The following is a 16,521-nucleotide window of genomic DNA, read 5'->3' as shown; positions in this document are numbered from 1 at the left end:
GATGGGGGGGGGGGTGGTAAGGGACAATGGGGGAACAAGGATACATATGTAATACCTTAATAAAGAAAAAAAAGAAGCTAACAATGCTTTTCTGTTTTTTGGGTGTTGTTTTTTTTTTTTTTTGTAATAGATGCACAATTCTGTCAATTTACTAAAAATTTTAAACTGTAAAAAAATTAAATTAATTAATTAAAAATCTTAAAAAAAGAATCAAAGAAGTTGATTTCTTTCTATTATCTATCTATCTATATGTATCTAATCTCTTTCCCTTCTCTATTTTTAAAATCAATCAATAAATTAAAAATTATAAAATAATTGTGTTGTTTCTTTGAATACACATTCAGAAATGAGATCGTTGGATCATATGGCACTCCCGGTTTTAATTTACTTACTAATGAAGATAAACATTTCCTCTTTTCGTGATGTAATATGAGAAAGATGAAAAAATTCTACTGATACACACTAGATAATTTAAATGTAATGTTTGATTTCTTCGAATGTTCATGTGTCACTTAACATGTGTTTTCAAAGTGTACTATTTCTGCCTCCCCAGTATGGTCAAGTGAAATTTTAAAAAATTACCTTTGTTTTCCTCCTACATAGTTAGACTTGGGTGTATGTCATTTACAACAAATATTTCTATTAAAATACAAACTACTAATTATAATTTGAATATGAATTAATAAATAATATGAGTATTAATTTAATATTTCAATTTTATACACTATGGTATAGTTCAGTGTTGCTTACTGTCTTATCCTTTACAGACATTAATTAATATCAGAAAAATTTATATTTTTAATATAGAAATAATAAAATTAAATACAGCAATTTTAAAAACAAGAGTGTGAGAAGATACATTTGAGAATAAATATTTGTAACAGTTACTATATGTTGAAAATGTAGTAATTCTTCAGAATATTAGTGACAAACATCATTAAGTAGCTATTGTTAATGGAATTATGGTTTTAGATTTATTCTATTATAATTAAAATAACATAATGAGTGTATAAATAAAATGAGGTGATGCCATTATTTAGCAACCTTGTCTAAGAGTAGATCTTAAACATCTGAGATACTCTTCTCAAGGCCTAAGATTTTGTGATTTAAGATAAAATAAGTTAACAGCATGAGTGGTCAAGTCTTTTGTCCCAGAAATCTTTTAGAATATGAAAATAATTTCTCAGAGGCATTTAACAATGGACAAACTAAGTGACGCATTACAAGCTCAAAGTCTCCTATACTAGAAAGATGTGTGATGAGATAAATCATCTTCAAAATTGCCCAACTGTAAGAATTTCCTGTTCAAACTCTAAGTGACACAGTGATGAGAAATCTACTTTTTTTCTACTCTTGATTCACTCCCAGTCTTCACAGGACAGTCTGTGGAGATCACAGACATTGACTGTTTGCAGGAGTGACCTGGCCTCCCACTAAGGATTCATAACTTCCTGGCTCCCAGAGGTATGTGTGTCTACTCTCCTGTCTCTCTACTGGCCCAATTCATTTAATGGGAAATTACAAATGCTAGATGTGGTACTACTGAAGTACAATTCACACACAATCAAATAAAAGAAAACATTGGTATCCTTATTTGTACAATTTAGGGCAAAAAGAGTAAAATATGAAATATGTTGGTAGATATCTTCAAATATTCAAGTTTTTGTCTTTACAAAACTACTAGAGAGCATACATACATGTATATTTGGGCTTGAAAATCAGTATAACTTCAATAAAATCCCATTGGATTTTGTAATTAATAGATATAATTATAAATGTATATTATTTCATTTTTATCCCAGAGTTTAAAAATAAATTCTTAACAAGAATTCTTCAAGTCATGAAGGTAAAACGTAATTCCTCATACATACACTTCAATTAAATAAAATCAGTGTGACCTGCAATGAAAATCAGGATTTAGAAGTCTCAGTAAAATGCTTATTTAAACTTTTAAAAATCTTTGTGGTTGAATATTTAAACTTAATTATAAACAATCAAAATACTTTTTAGAAATTGAACAACACATACAAAAAGATGCCACACTGATAAGAGACTCCTGTCTAATGAATTATGTTTTCATTGTCTGATAAAAATCAGAAATGGTAACAAGGCAATTGTGTTAAAATAATTAAAACAAGTGACATATTGAGAGTTTATAATTATCAGATTGACTGTTATCTTTACATGCATTGTATCTTAACGTATTTTTATTCCCACCTTAGATTATTAAGATAGGTTGTTAAACACTAAATAACTTTTAAAGGTAATACATTATCAATTTCAAAGTCAGAATTTATTCTAGATCTCACTGACTGCAGAGCCCATTGACTGAATTATTGAATAAATAATCTGGTTTATTACATTTGCCTACACACTAAAGTCACCTTCACTGACTTTGATAGCCGTAGGTCCTATCTGGAATTTTGCATCAACGATGTTCTTCCATAAATGATATACACATTTATTAATCATTTTATGGTTTCATATCTTAACCGTTAAATAAATTGTAAGTTACTTGTGTAAAGTTAGTATTTTTAAAAATCCTTTAACGTTCTATTGCTTTTATTATTTGTAAGTTTTGGACACTTTTAGTGTGTGATGTAGCATTTTTCAGCATATAAAATATTTTCTTAAATTACAATGATTTCTCAGAACTCCACAATTATTTAAAGTAACACTTGATATTTTAAAATATCATCTGCTCTTTTAATAAATAAATATGTGATTAAATAAAATTAATTTATTACAGAAAAGTACTATATATTCTAATACTACTATTCCCCAAACTTTAAAACTCAATATGTTTATAACTCAAATAAAAATTTTCATAAAAATTAGGGCATCACTTTCTTTCTATTCAGCTTTTAAATTTTCACAGTTATTCTAACTGTATTAAAATGTTTCAGTGAATTCTGACTTTAATAATGATATCATTATTCTGATTTTCTTTATTCTTCGGTAACTTCTTATTTTTCATTGCTTCAACCAATAATATTATGTCAAACATAGAATATCAGTTTAAGAACTATTATTCTATCATGAAACACATTTAAATCTCTATGTAAATTAGAACAAGACTTCACATTGGTCAAATGCAAAGTGATTAGTGTTACTTTTCTCACACTCCACCTCCAAAGACTATTCTTGGGGTCTCGTCATTGTTCACATCATTTATTAATTACTTAAGTACTGTTATCATAGGCACCACCCCTTCATTACTCAGCCTGAGAGATGGATGTCCAACAAGAAAATGGCTCAGAAATGAATCTGGCTAAGGACTTAAGGAGACAGCAAGTGAAAGGTAAGGGCATGAAAAGCTCCATTGTGCCAACTGAACAATAAGTATTCTATGTGGGAATAAACTTTCAAGTGCTTTTTAAGATCTTCAATGGAATTACAAGGATGACTACAGCAAAGGGGACACATTTAATAGGCACACAGTATAAGGGTTCTAGGAGGTGCAGCTGGGATATAGAGGTGTGCTAAAGAGTAGGGAATTAGCTACATGTTTTTTCATTTTAAGGGTCAGAGCTTGAAGTTGGAACACAGTATTCTAATATGAAATCTGAGGGCTAATTCCATTCAGGCATTGTTGTAAGGTGTCGTTTTTGACCAACAACTCATGGAGAATCGTGAAAATGACATGGTACATCTGAGAAGAAGATTCCACTGGTAGATATGGTTTTGGGGTTCAACTTTATATATGATTCACTGTGCATGTGGGTTCTCTTACATGTAAACTGTCTAAATATTGTCTCCATCTCTCCTTTCTCTTCCTATAGATTCGCCATCACCTCCAGAGAAGCTCTTTGCTGGGATCCTGGGAGTTATCTGCCTTATCTTGATGTACAGTGTAATAAGAGTGATACATTTTATGCCTTGTAAGTTTTTGGAAGATTTTAAGGAAACATCATTTTAAAGAATCTTAGAGTGCCTCTAAGCATTTCATAATACATTATTAAGGAATAGAATTCTAATTTTAATGTCTACATTTAGATAAATGTGCTATGCTGAGTTTGTCAAATGCATAGAGATAGAATGATTTGTAGAATATATTTTACACATATTCATATATTCTGATTTCATAACTTAAACACATACTTTATAGAAATACAAAAGAGCTCATTGAGAAATATAAATTAATTCTTGATATTGGGTAAGCCAATACTGTAAGAGATGGTAAAGTTTTTTCCCGTAGGCTTTTAAAATATTTCCCCCTAAATCTGTATTACTTTATTCATTTTTCTTAGTAAATCAATTTTGTTACAGATAATTCTCATCATAGACAACATTTGAAAAAACTTCAAGCTAAAAACAAAAATTATTATGATTTATTTAGATTAATTAATTTTTAAACAACTACCTTCATTTTTTAAGGTACTGGTAAACTGGAGAAGAATAATTCATCTCCCAAAAGAAAGATCATGGAAGGTACATAATAATTTTCAAAGTTCTGATACTGGCAAAGTTTATATTTTGTTTCTATCCTAAGCTGGGCAAAAATGACAATAGACTTTTTCAGGCGGGAGAACATATATTATAAAATGAGCAATAAATATTTACAAATAATTATAAAAAAGTATTTCTTCTTATGCAACAATATGAAGAAGTATTTACATAAAATCGCCATACCCACTATTGCCAATTATCTCAAAATTCCTACTGCTCTATTATGTTGAGACAAAATCCCATTGCTATTCTAAAAAAAAGTGGTTTCATTCAATGACTTCCAGGATATTAGAGATTGAATATTTTTCTTTGTGTTATTTCTTTATGTGAGCACATGAATTAGGCACCCTTCTCCCTGAGTGGGTGTATGTATCAGCCTGTGAGTGTACATAGATATTATGCACAGATATGTATGTATCTGTGCATATATGTAGATTAATTTTTTATTCAAATTGTGTTCGGTTAAACATTTATAATTTTTCTTTAGCAAATCATTGTGGTCATTGTCCACTGGAGTGGTTTATGTATTCCAACAATTGCTATTACATTAGTACTGAAAAAAAGGCATGGAATGACAGTTTGCTGGCCTGTGCTTCTAAGAACTCTAACCTGCTTTACATAGATAATGAAGAAGAAATGGTAAGATTTAAATGTTTCCATTTTATTTTATAAACAACCATGCTTCTATAAATGCTTTTTTTTTCTAAAGTAAACTTTGCTACTTGATTTTACTATACATCAAGGAAACTGAAGGTATCATGATTGTGCACATTAATTAAAAACTTAAATGACCCATATAATTACAAATCATGAAATAGAAGTTGCCAGTCCTCAGTAGCCCCACTCCTGTGTGTCTCCTTTAACACTCACATGATACTTTTGCAATCTCTCCATATTATTGCATTTATCTGTAATTTGTTAATTTTCATTGCTGTATTATAGGGACATGACATTTTTAATCTGTTCTACCCAGAATATAGTTGTTTTTCAATAAGTGGGTGTTATGAATAATTATTTTATGAAATTCCTTGTGTCAGTGTTTTTCAAATATTATATTGCATTTAAAACAATTTGTATAATATATATTAAATATAATACATTATGTTCATATACTATAAATATTATATTTATAATAATATAATAATGTATAAATCTACAATAATAAAAGCATAATATGCTAATTAGACCAGACAGCAGAACGACCTTCCTGACAACCTTCTGGACGAAGCCGGGGCTGTGAGGGCCGAGCCCCTTGCATGAATTTTGAGCATCGGGCCTCTAGTATAATTATATTATTACAATTGCATATGTACATAGTTAAAATTTATTGTCCTCTATGACTCAGAATGAAATTGTGGAATCATAAATATATGGACATGCCAAATTTATTAGATTATCCCAACATTTTGTAAATTATTATGTAAATACACATTTTATTCAAAAATTCTATGATCCAAGATTTATTACCGCCAGAACGTTCAATGCTATACGTTCTGATCATTATATAAAAGTATCATTTTGACATAAATAGTCATTTTTTGATTACTAATGGATAGAACACTTCTTGGGCACCACTTCTTGTGGAATTATGTATCGAGAGAATGAGAAGTGCCTGTTCATGTCTCTCTCCTCTGTGCTGCCTGTTATTTTCCTTCCTAGAAGTGTTATATTTTCTATATGAGCTTTCTTTAAAATTTATAAGTGCAAATAGTTTCTTTGACTGTTACTTACATTTTTAGTTTCATATTGGAGTCTTTAAATGACCTGAATTTATTAATGTTAACCTAGTCCAATATCTCATTTTGGGTGTTAGTGATTATTTTGGACATATTTTAGAAGTTAGTCAAAGTTTGTGAAGACGATCTGGTATATTATATGAGAGGTACATCCACTAGTTGCCTCATATATCTGCCCCAACTGGGGTTCAAACCCACAACTGAGGTATGTGCTCTGACTGGGAATTGAACCCACAGCCTTCTGGTACACGGGATGAAGCTACAACCAACTGAGACACACTGGCCGTCATATATTCATATAGTTATTTAAACATAGTATTTTTCTAATATATACTTATAATAACTACTTTAAAATGTTTTCTAATAAATCCGACATCTTATCCCAGTGAATATTAGATTATTTTGATTGATCTTCCCACCAAGTATGAAAGACATTTTTTAGTTTCTTTGCATGTTTTCTAATTTTTGGTAAGTGCATATTTTTGATAATATAGTATAGTAAATATGGATTCTGCTTCATCTTTCTTAGATTTTTTCTAACTTTAATAAACTTTTAGAGTAGAATCTTCTCTCTTAAAGTGTGCTTACTCAGTTTTAAAAATTCTCATTATTTATTATTCTATTTTGCCTTACTTACCAGAGATTAGCCTTGTGTATGCATAGCTTAATGGATAACCAATGATTTTTAAAAATGTATTCAAATACGTCAAATCAGTATGGCTTTCACCCTCTGCTATTTGATGTACTCGTTTGTGTGTGTGTGTGTGTGTGTGCGTGTGTGTGTGTGTGTAGGGAAGTGCTCATGATTTTGAAATCAGTTCTCAAGTCCATTTTGGCTTTTCTTTTTTATTGTATCATCTTTGTTTCTTCTACACATGTGCCAATTTTTCCACCTATAAGTCAAGCACATGCAGAGAGCTAATGTGATCTCTTCTGTTGCACTCTTACTTTTAGTACCTTCCTTTTAGTTATGTTTATGGCTGGTACTGTGCCTGACACAATGGAGAATACAGCCTCTGTCTAGGAAAAGGATAATTTCCCTCATTTATTACCTAATAAATTCAGCACTTTGAGCTAAAAAATGCTAGTAGTGGGCAACCTAACAACCCCGTCTACTGCTTATCAAGTCTTCCCTTATGGCAATAATACCATTGATATTTGCAGCCTGCCCAAAATTATAAAAATTACAATTCTTACTCACTGAGCTGAGTTGGGGGGTAGAGGAGACCTGGGAGCAGCCTTAGATAAGAAGACCACAAATTTGCTCTATTTTTACCTGAATCTCTAGCAGCTTTTCTAATAATTATAAATTATTATTAGCTTTCAATCAACTTTCAGAGCTGTGAAATTGTTATTTTTGTCCATTTGTCCTCTTCACTTAATTGTACTAATACACTGGTTGGCAAACTGCGGCTCTCTAGCCACATGCGGCTCTTTGGCCCCATTGAGTGCGGCTCAGTTAATCTCTCAGTTAATCTCTCCCTCCCTACCCACCTACCCCAGCCTTCCTTCTGAGATTCATCAGTCTATTCTTTGCTTTTATATTTTGGTTATGTTTTGTTCATCATTTAATTTTGTTCGTTTGATTCCAAATATGAGTGAGATCATATGATACTTATCTTTCTCACTGGCTTATTTTGCTTAACATAATACTTTCCAGATCTTCCATGATGTCTCAAAGGGTAAGAAATCCTTCTTTCATCCTGCTGCATGTATTCCATGGTGTGAATATAACATGCCTTTTAAATCCACTCATCTACTGATGGGCACTTGGGCTGTCCACATCTTAGCTATTGTAAATTGCACTGCTATGAACATAATGGTGCATATATTCTTTCTGACAGGTATTTCGGGTTTCTTAGGATATATTCCTAGAAGTGGGATCACTGGGTCAAATAGCAGTGCAATTTTTAACGTTTTAGGGAAACTCCATACTATTTCCATAGTGGCTGCACCAATCTGCATTCCCACCAGGAGTGTCCTAGGGTTCCCTTTTCTCCACATTCTCTCCAGCACTTGTTATTTGTTGGTTTGTTGATGGTAGTCATTCTGACAGGTGTGAGGTGATACCTCATTGTCATTTACATTTGCCTCTCTCTGATGATTAGTAACTTGGAACAGTTTTTTTATTTGTCTCTTGGCCTTCCATATGTCAGCTTTGGAGAACTGTCTTTTTAGGTCCTTTGTTCATTTTCAAATTGGTTTGTTTGTCTTCTTTTTGTTAAGTTGTATGAGTTCCTTATATAATTTGTATATTAACCCTTTATCAGATGTATCATTGGCATGCAGTGGGCTCCCTTTTCATTTTGTTGATGGATTATTTTGCTGTGCAGAAGATTTTTATTTTGATGTAGTCCCATTTGTTTATTTTATCATTAGCTTCTCTTGTCCTGGAGATATATCCACAAACATATTGCTATGGGACATGTTCAGGATTTTGCTGCCTTTGAATTCTTCTAATATTTTATGGTTTAATGACATACACTTAAGTCTTTTATCTATTTTGAGTTTTTTCTTATGTGTGGTGTAAGCTGGTGGTCTAGTTTCATTTTGTTTTGGCATGTACCTGTCCAATTTTCTCCACATCATTTATTGAAGAGGTTGTTTTTACTCATTTGTATGCTCTTTACTCCATTGTGTGCTCTTGCCTCCTTTGTCAAATATTAATTGAGGATAATGGTTTGGGTCAATTTCTGGGTTCTCAATTATGTTCCATTGATCTATATTCCTATTCTTGTGCCAGTACCAGGCTGTTTGGATTACAGTGGCTTTGTAGTACAATTTAATATCTAGTATTGTGATCCCTCCAACTTTTTTCTTCTCTCTCAAGATTGCTGTGGCTATTTGGGATGTTATTTGTTTCCATATAAATTTTTGGAGTGCTTGTTCTAGATCTGTGAAATATACCATTTTAATAGGGATTGCATTGAATCTGTAGATTACTTTGTGTAGTATGGACATTTTAATGATGTTGATTCTACCAATCCATGAACACGGTATGCTCTTCCATCTATTTATGTCTTCCTCTATCTCTTTTTTTTAATGTCCTGTAGTTTTCTGAGTTCAGGTCTTTTATCTCCTTAGTTAAGTTTATTCCTAGGTATCTTAATTTTTTTTGCAGTGGTAAATGAGATTTTTTTTAAGTTTCTCTTTCTGTAAGTTCATTTTGGTGTATAAAATGACATAGATTTCTGGGTGTTAGTTTTGTATCCTACTATGTCGACAAATTCATTTATTAAAATAGTAGTCTTTTAATGGAGTCTTAAGGGTTTCTATGTACAATATCATATCATTTGCAAGTAATGACAACTTTACTTATTCTTCTCCAATTTGGATGCCTTTTATTCCTTCCTGTCTGATCACTATAGCTAGGACTTCATTACTATGCTGAATAAGACTGGTGAAATCAGCTATCCTTATCTTGTTCCTGTTCTTATGGGAAATGGTTTTAGTTTTTGCCCATTTAGTATGATGTTGGCTGTAGGTTTGTCATCTATGGACTTAAAAGAGTTTTTATCAAAGTTGGGTGTTGGATTTTATCAGATGCTTTTTCTGCATCAATTAATATTATATGTTTTTTGTCTTCCAATTTGTTTATATACTTTTCTGTTCCTATGGCAAGTTTGTTAGGATGTTGCTGCTTCTGTTGCAGCTGTTGCCTCAATTCACGTGAATCTTGAGGTGTTTCAAGTTGATTAAAAGATCCTATATTTCCACGGAACATTGTGGGATCTTCTGGATATTGGATATCCTGGGCCAGCTGGGTGAGGTCACAACAATTTCTGCAATGTGAGACATGGGTGGTTTGCTTATTCACTAATTGCATCAGGTGTTGTGGACTGTGCATTTAACTAAATAGTCACTCAGCCTCCTCGTTTTCCTCCTCCTCCTCCAGCCAGGGACCAACGTAGTTGTTTGTATGAAATAAATTACCTAATTTATCATAAAAATTTTTCTCTCATAGAATTTTCTGAGCAATTTTGTTAAGTTTCCATGGATTCAACCCTACCACAGAAACAATAATAATTTGTTGGTGTGGCAAAATGGCTTAGCTTTCTCTTCCAAACTGTAAGTTTCTTGAGAACTTATATATTTTATGTCTTCATGCTTTAAGTCAGAAATTAATCTTAGAAATGAAAATCAATGCGTGAACGATTACATAAATACAGTAAAACTTTGGTATAGCATACTAATTCAGGCAAGGAGATATCCACTAGAGCCAAAAGCCATTATGTTAGAAAGTAGGTTTTACAAATATATATGTTCAAAAATTGACAAATTAGTTTACCTGTTTGTACTTATGATGACACATTTGTGTAATTAAAGTGAAGTACGTATGAAAAGTTTCGTTTCACAGAAAAGCTTTCTGTATATACTACTATAATTTAAAATTGATACTGAAAAGGTCTAGTAAATGCATGCATTCACCAGTCATGACCTGTAAACAAATGTACTGGCTGGCGTGTGGCTTCAGCCCTCAGGCTTTAACTGCAGAGAGTCAGGCCACAGGGCAACAGCACCAGTTACCACAGGTGATGTGGTGTGATCATGGGCTAACCATTAGCAGTGCATTGTTTAGGAGCTTTGACCCTTGGATTTAGATATGTAGACTCTAGTAGTAGAGATGTAATATTTATTTATGTCAGTGAAATTACTACATTGTTTTTTCCAACATATGGCCTAGTTACTAAAATTTTTAAAAAATAACGAATTAAGAACAAAAAATTAACCTGTTAATTTAATTGTAAGTAAACCTTTTATTAAAACATTTTAAAATTAGCAAGGTGTTAATCTCACATATGATATACAAACCTGAAATTTTGTCCATTAAATTCAGAGTCTATTAAATCGAGTGTTTACCTTAAACCTAATGTTTCTGTTGAAAAATTATAAGAGGTGTTCAGATTTAGATATGTAAATATTACTGTGAAGAGTTTATTCATTAAAATATGAAGTTATATATGATCAGACTAATGATATATTATTTCTGTATTTCAGATCCGCAATAACTTCAGGATTTCATAAGAATTGTGCATTTGCAAAGATTAACGAAAACCTTGGCAAATACCAGCTCTCTTCTGAATCCTGTTTAGAAAATCATAGATATGTTTGTAAGCACCAGCCACATTAGCTTACCTAAATCTAGTATAATAGTACTCCCACCATCTAAAAATAATACATTTCTAGTTTCTTTAAAAGCACTGCAATTATTTTTGTAGAACTATTTTTTAAGATATTATTTTGAGACCAGCTTTAGGTTCACAACAAAATTAAGAGGAAGGTATTGAGATTTCCCTTATTCCTCTGTCCCCACCCATGCAGAGCCTCCCTTTTATCAACATCACTCACCACCGTGCTACATTTGTTACTGAGAATGATTCTACTTTGACTCTTCATAGCACTTAAAGTCCATAGTTTGGCCTGGCTGCTGTGATCAGTAATTGAGCCTCATCCCATGCACCGAGAAGTCAATGGTTCAATTCCTAATCAGGGAATATGCCCGGGTTGCAGGCTCAATCCCTATTAGGAGGTGTGCAGGCGGCAGCCTACCAATGTCCTCTCTCATCGATGTTTCTATCTCTATTCCTCTCTCTAAAATCATTATAATCTCTTATTTCAAAGTCTATAGTTTATCTGATGTTTCACCCTTGGTATTACAAATTTATTTTTAAATCTATATGTTAATTAAAAAAATATATATCCAGTTACATATTGTACACTTTTAAAACTTCTGATATTCATTAAAATAAAGCATGTACATATTATGAATTATAATATCAAGAACTGTTATTTCTGCCCTTCCTGGTTTGGCTCAGTGGATAGAGTGTCAGCCTGCAGACTGAAGGATCCCGGGTTTGATTCTGGTCAAGGGCACATGCCCAGGTTGCTGGCTTGATCCACAGTGGGGGGCGTGCAGGAGACAGCCGATCAATGGTTCTCTCTCATCATTGATGTTTCTATCTCTCTCTCCCTCTCCCTTCATCTCTGAAATGAATAAAAAATAAAAAAGAACTGTTCTTTCTAAGTCTGCAATAACATGAATAATTGAGCAAATATTTCCAAATTAATTTACTTGACCTAGCCTTTAACTGTTCAAAATGGGGGCTGAACATCCCAGGGTTACAAGGTGTATAAGTGTGTTGAGTCAGGAGCAAAAAACTAGGGAAAGTTTGATTTAAGGAATTATTAACTACTTGTTGGCGAGAGCCTGAGGAGAGGGGAATAAAAGAAAATTACAAAAATGTACTCTAGGCCTAAGGAAGATTACCAAAATGGAAATCACATGGATGCCAGGTTTTAGACTTCACTGAAGTCAGTGTCACTACAGAAAGCTTTATGGCAGGTATGCTCACTGGACTGTGGTAGGACAGAGCCGTTCCAAGCCTGCTGGCCCAAACTGGTGAGGATGGTCTCAAGTTATGACTAACAAGCAGGAAGGCCTCCCTGCCACATGTCAGCAGGCAGAGGCTGGAGGAGAGGGAACTGTGATCAGCCACAAACACTTGCTGGGGGGTGAACACCTCAGGAACTTCCTGCTTGCGTGCAGCTCTTCACCACATCTCTGTAGCCAAAACTGAGAACACACCATGAAACCAGGAAGAAGAGCCCTTTCTCTGGCACGTCTCTCTAGTGCCTTTTACTGGGAAAACATCAGGTGAGCTGACAGGGAAGAAAAGGTTTGTAAGACCTAGCACCATTAACTCACAAAGGGCAGTAAACATAGATTGGGAGCCCAGAGTAATAAATTCTTAATTGACTCTCAAGGTTATTTATTATGCAACAACCCCAAGATTTCTATAGAAAAGCCATTTAAATATGTCCCACTTATTCAGAATATGGGACCAACACATACATCTTCTAAATCTATTTTGGTGCAGCATTATCCATCATTAGATTCATTTTTTTTTGGTGCAGACTGGTGGTTTCACTGGATAATAATCATTGTCCTTTGTTATATTTTACATGTCTGTTTTTTTCTCTACTGGATTTTAGATATTTTGGAAGGTACCTTGTTTTACTAAATTCTGTCTCCCCTTTTGACACTCTTAATTACTATGCATTAGAAGCATGTTTGATGGACGCAATAAATAGTGTTTAGTAATGAAGAAAATAAAAATTAGAAGGATAAAGTATCTGTGTGAGTCAGAGTTAATTATTGACAGAATGTGGGATGAACTTTAGTAATTTGACACAATCATTTGGAGATTTTTTTGCTATTATTCAATTACAAGTGGGAGAGATCATATACTCACTTAATAATTACAAAATGAAATAATAGTTTATATGCATTTATCTCTTTGGGTATAGACGTTGTCTTTATGTTCTGTATATTTATTCTTTAGATTCACATAGAGAAAATGTGTCAATATTCAAAATTAATTTGTATCTAATTGCTGAAGTTGCTTTGACATTTAAAAACCAGCACTTATTTTATTCATTTATTTCTCATTTCCCCTTTTGTGGTTTGGTTGGCTTTCAGTTGATGTAGACTGGGTATGTATGGGCTCAGCTCAAGACCACAGATAAAGCTCATATCTTTTTATTAATATTTTATTCTCTGAACAATGGGCTACCTGGTACATAACCTCATAGCAGTGATTAGCAACTCTCAGCATGTCTAGCAGAAATGTGATTCTTGATGCCTGAACAAGAATTCATAAATTGTTACTTCCCAGATCACAATATATTATCAAAACAAGTCATAATGCCAACCTTTTTAATTGTCTACAAAGTGTATTCTTCTCATAGTGGTCAGAGGGACAAAATGTAGATTCCCCCAAAACTAATCCTATCTAATCAAACAGACACATGCACATTGACTGTACCTCCACTACACCCACCATCCAATCAGAGCAAGTATGCAAATTAACCCAACAAGATGGCTATTAAGTTGCATACGCAGGTGCTGAGGGGCCTGGGTCCCAGGAACATCCTCAAGACCCAGGCCGCTCCTAGCCTGTAGGCCCGCGCTTAGGCCCTGAGCGGCAGGGGTCCCAGAATGCCCCCAGCCACTCCGGGACTATGGGTGCAGGCACCAAGTGGCTGGGGGTGGGGCGGGAACATCACGATGTGGGGATGTTCCCACCCAGTCCCCAGCCACTTGCACGTACTCCAGCACCAAGCTGGGGTTTGGGTCCATGCCCTCAGCCCGGCGCCCACGACGGGGGTCTGGCTGCCGGCATCTGGGACATGTGGAGACCCCGGTGGCCGCCCCCACACACGTCACAGGGGTCCCCGCATGCCCCCCAGCCCAGTGACAATGCAGAGTTGCCTGCTGGCCTCGAGGGCGTTCAGAGACAGGTATATTCCTGCCCCGCCCCCAGCCGCTTGCGGGGAAATGCTGCTAGCCTAGTGGACACAACACAAGAGCCACATGAGCTGCAGAGGAAACGCCTTTTTAAAAAATATATATTTTATTGATTTTTTTTACAGAGAAGAGGGGAGAGGGATAGACAGTGGGAAACATCAATGAGAGAGAAACATTGATTAGCTGCCTCCTGCACACTCCCCACTGAGGATGTGCCTCCAACCAAGGTACATACCCTTAACCCGCATCAAACCTGGGACCCTTCAGTCTGCAGGCCCATGGTCTATCGGTCTATCCACTGAGCCAAACCAGTTCAAGAGTAAATACCTTTTCTGACCGCTCATTGGCTAAGCTCCCTGTACACCTCCACTTGCAGTGTTCTTGGTAACTTGGGATATAAGAATCCAAGAAAGTGATCTAGGGTTTTTCCACCTCACTCCTGAAGGAAAAAACAAAGGTCTGCTGCTGGAGGGGCTAAGAAATGTCATATCCTGCCCTAGCCGGTTTGGCTCAGAGGATAAAGCCTCAGCCTGCTGACCGCAGCATCCGGGTTTGATTCTGATCAAGGGCATGTACCTAGGTTGCAGGCTCCTCCCTGGCCGGGGCTCAGGTCATAGCTCATGCAGGAGGCAACCAATCGAAGTGTCCCTCTCACATTGATGTTTCTCCCTATATTTCTCTCTCTCTTCCAAGCTCTCTAAAAATCAATGGAAACATATCCTCAGGTGAGGATAAAAAAAAAAAAAAAGAAAGAAAGAAATGTCATATACTATGAAAGAAACATCTTGAAAATGCCTAAAGAAAGTTGTCATTTTTTCGTGGTGAAGGGACTGGAGTCCGTGTTGATGAAAACACCTTGGCGGCTGCAATGGCCACCAGTGGCTGCAGCAGCGGAGTAATGGGGCTGGTACCTTCCCTTGATCAGCCCAGTCACCTCCTGCAGAGGGTAGCCATACTGTGGCTGAGGCCCACTCCCCATGGACATCCCCGGAGGGCTCCCAGTCTGTGAGAGGGGGCAGGCTGGGCTGAGGGAACCCCCCAACTGTGCACGAATTTTGTGCACCTGGCCACTAGTTTGGATTTTAAGAAGCAAAGCTACCACATACTGAGCAGTTGTTCTGCACCAACCCCTGTGCTAAGCACTTTGTTATGTTAAAACACATAAATTTAGGGTTTTGCCACTCAAAAATAGCCAACTGGTTGTATTCTTACATGCTTCTACCTAATATCTAATTTGATTCTTACCATACCCTTACCATCCTATATAATAAAAGGCTAATATGTAAATTGTCCCCTTGATCAGGAGTTCGACCTGGAGTTTGACTGGGGGGTGGGTGGGCAACTGGCCAACCACCCACAGTTCCCCCCAACCCTGGCTGGCCCCAACTCTGATTGACCCTATACATCCCAATGGGGGCAGGGCCAGCTGGATAACCATCTGTGGCCCTCCCCCCCAGCTGGTCTGGCCTGATAAGCTCCAATCAGGGCAGGCCGGCCGGATACCACCTGTGCACATATTCGTGCACTGGGTCTCTAGTTTATAATAATAAAAGAGTAATATGCTAATTAGACCAAATAGCCAAACAACTTTCCAGACGACCTTTTGGATTGCGAGAGGGATGTCCGACTGCCCATTTATCAGGCTTAAACAGGCAGTTGGACATCTCTTGAGGGGTCCCAGATTGGAGAGGGTGAAGGCTGGGCTGAAGGACACACACTCCCGTGCACGTATTTTGTGTACCGGGCCTCTAGATATTTCATATTAGTTTAAGGCAGTGGCTTGCGAGCTGTGGTTTGCCACTCTGTTGACTAATGAGTTTGCCGACCACTGGTTTAAGGTATTGAGCATAGTGGTTAGACATTTATGTAATTTATGAAGTAACCCTCAAATAAGTCTATTACCCACCTGGCACCATATTTGGTTACTAGAGGCCCAGTGCATGAAAATTCGTGCACTTGGAGGGGTCCCTCAGCCAGGCCTGCACCCTCTCACAATCTGGGAACCCTCGGGTAGGGTCCCTAGGCCTG

The 16,521-nt window shown here is 35.7% G+C and overlaps 1 protein-coding gene across 1 annotated transcript in view; it reads left to right on the top strand.

The window, feature by feature from the left end:
- Positions 1–11,316, top strand: part of LOC307102066 (uncharacterized protein) — a gene marked incomplete at both ends in the record, with an annotated part of 49,673 nt that extends 38,357 nt beyond the window's left edge. Inside the window, 6 exons of the mRNA XM_079775520.1 lie at positions 3,232–3,301; positions 3,783–3,881; positions 4,378–4,431; positions 4,937–5,088; positions 10,150–10,253; positions 11,184–11,316. Of these exons, the coding sequence (XP_079631646.1) occupies positions 3,232–3,301; positions 3,783–3,881; positions 4,378–4,431; positions 4,937–5,088; positions 10,150–10,253; positions 11,184–11,316 (612 nt within the window). The remainder of the gene's footprint in view (positions 1–3,231; positions 3,302–3,782; positions 3,882–4,377; positions 4,432–4,936; positions 5,089–10,149; positions 10,254–11,183) is intronic.
- Between the last annotated feature and the right edge of the window lie 5,205 nt (positions 11,317–16,521).

This window comes from Cnephaeus nilssonii (assembly GCF_951640355.1).
Source record: "Cnephaeus nilssonii genome assembly, chromosome: 6".
In the NCBI taxonomy this organism is placed as follows: Eukaryota; Metazoa; Chordata; class Mammalia; order Chiroptera; family Vespertilionidae; genus Cnephaeus; species Cnephaeus nilssonii.
This window is presented reverse-complemented; position numbering and strand designations above follow the sequence as displayed.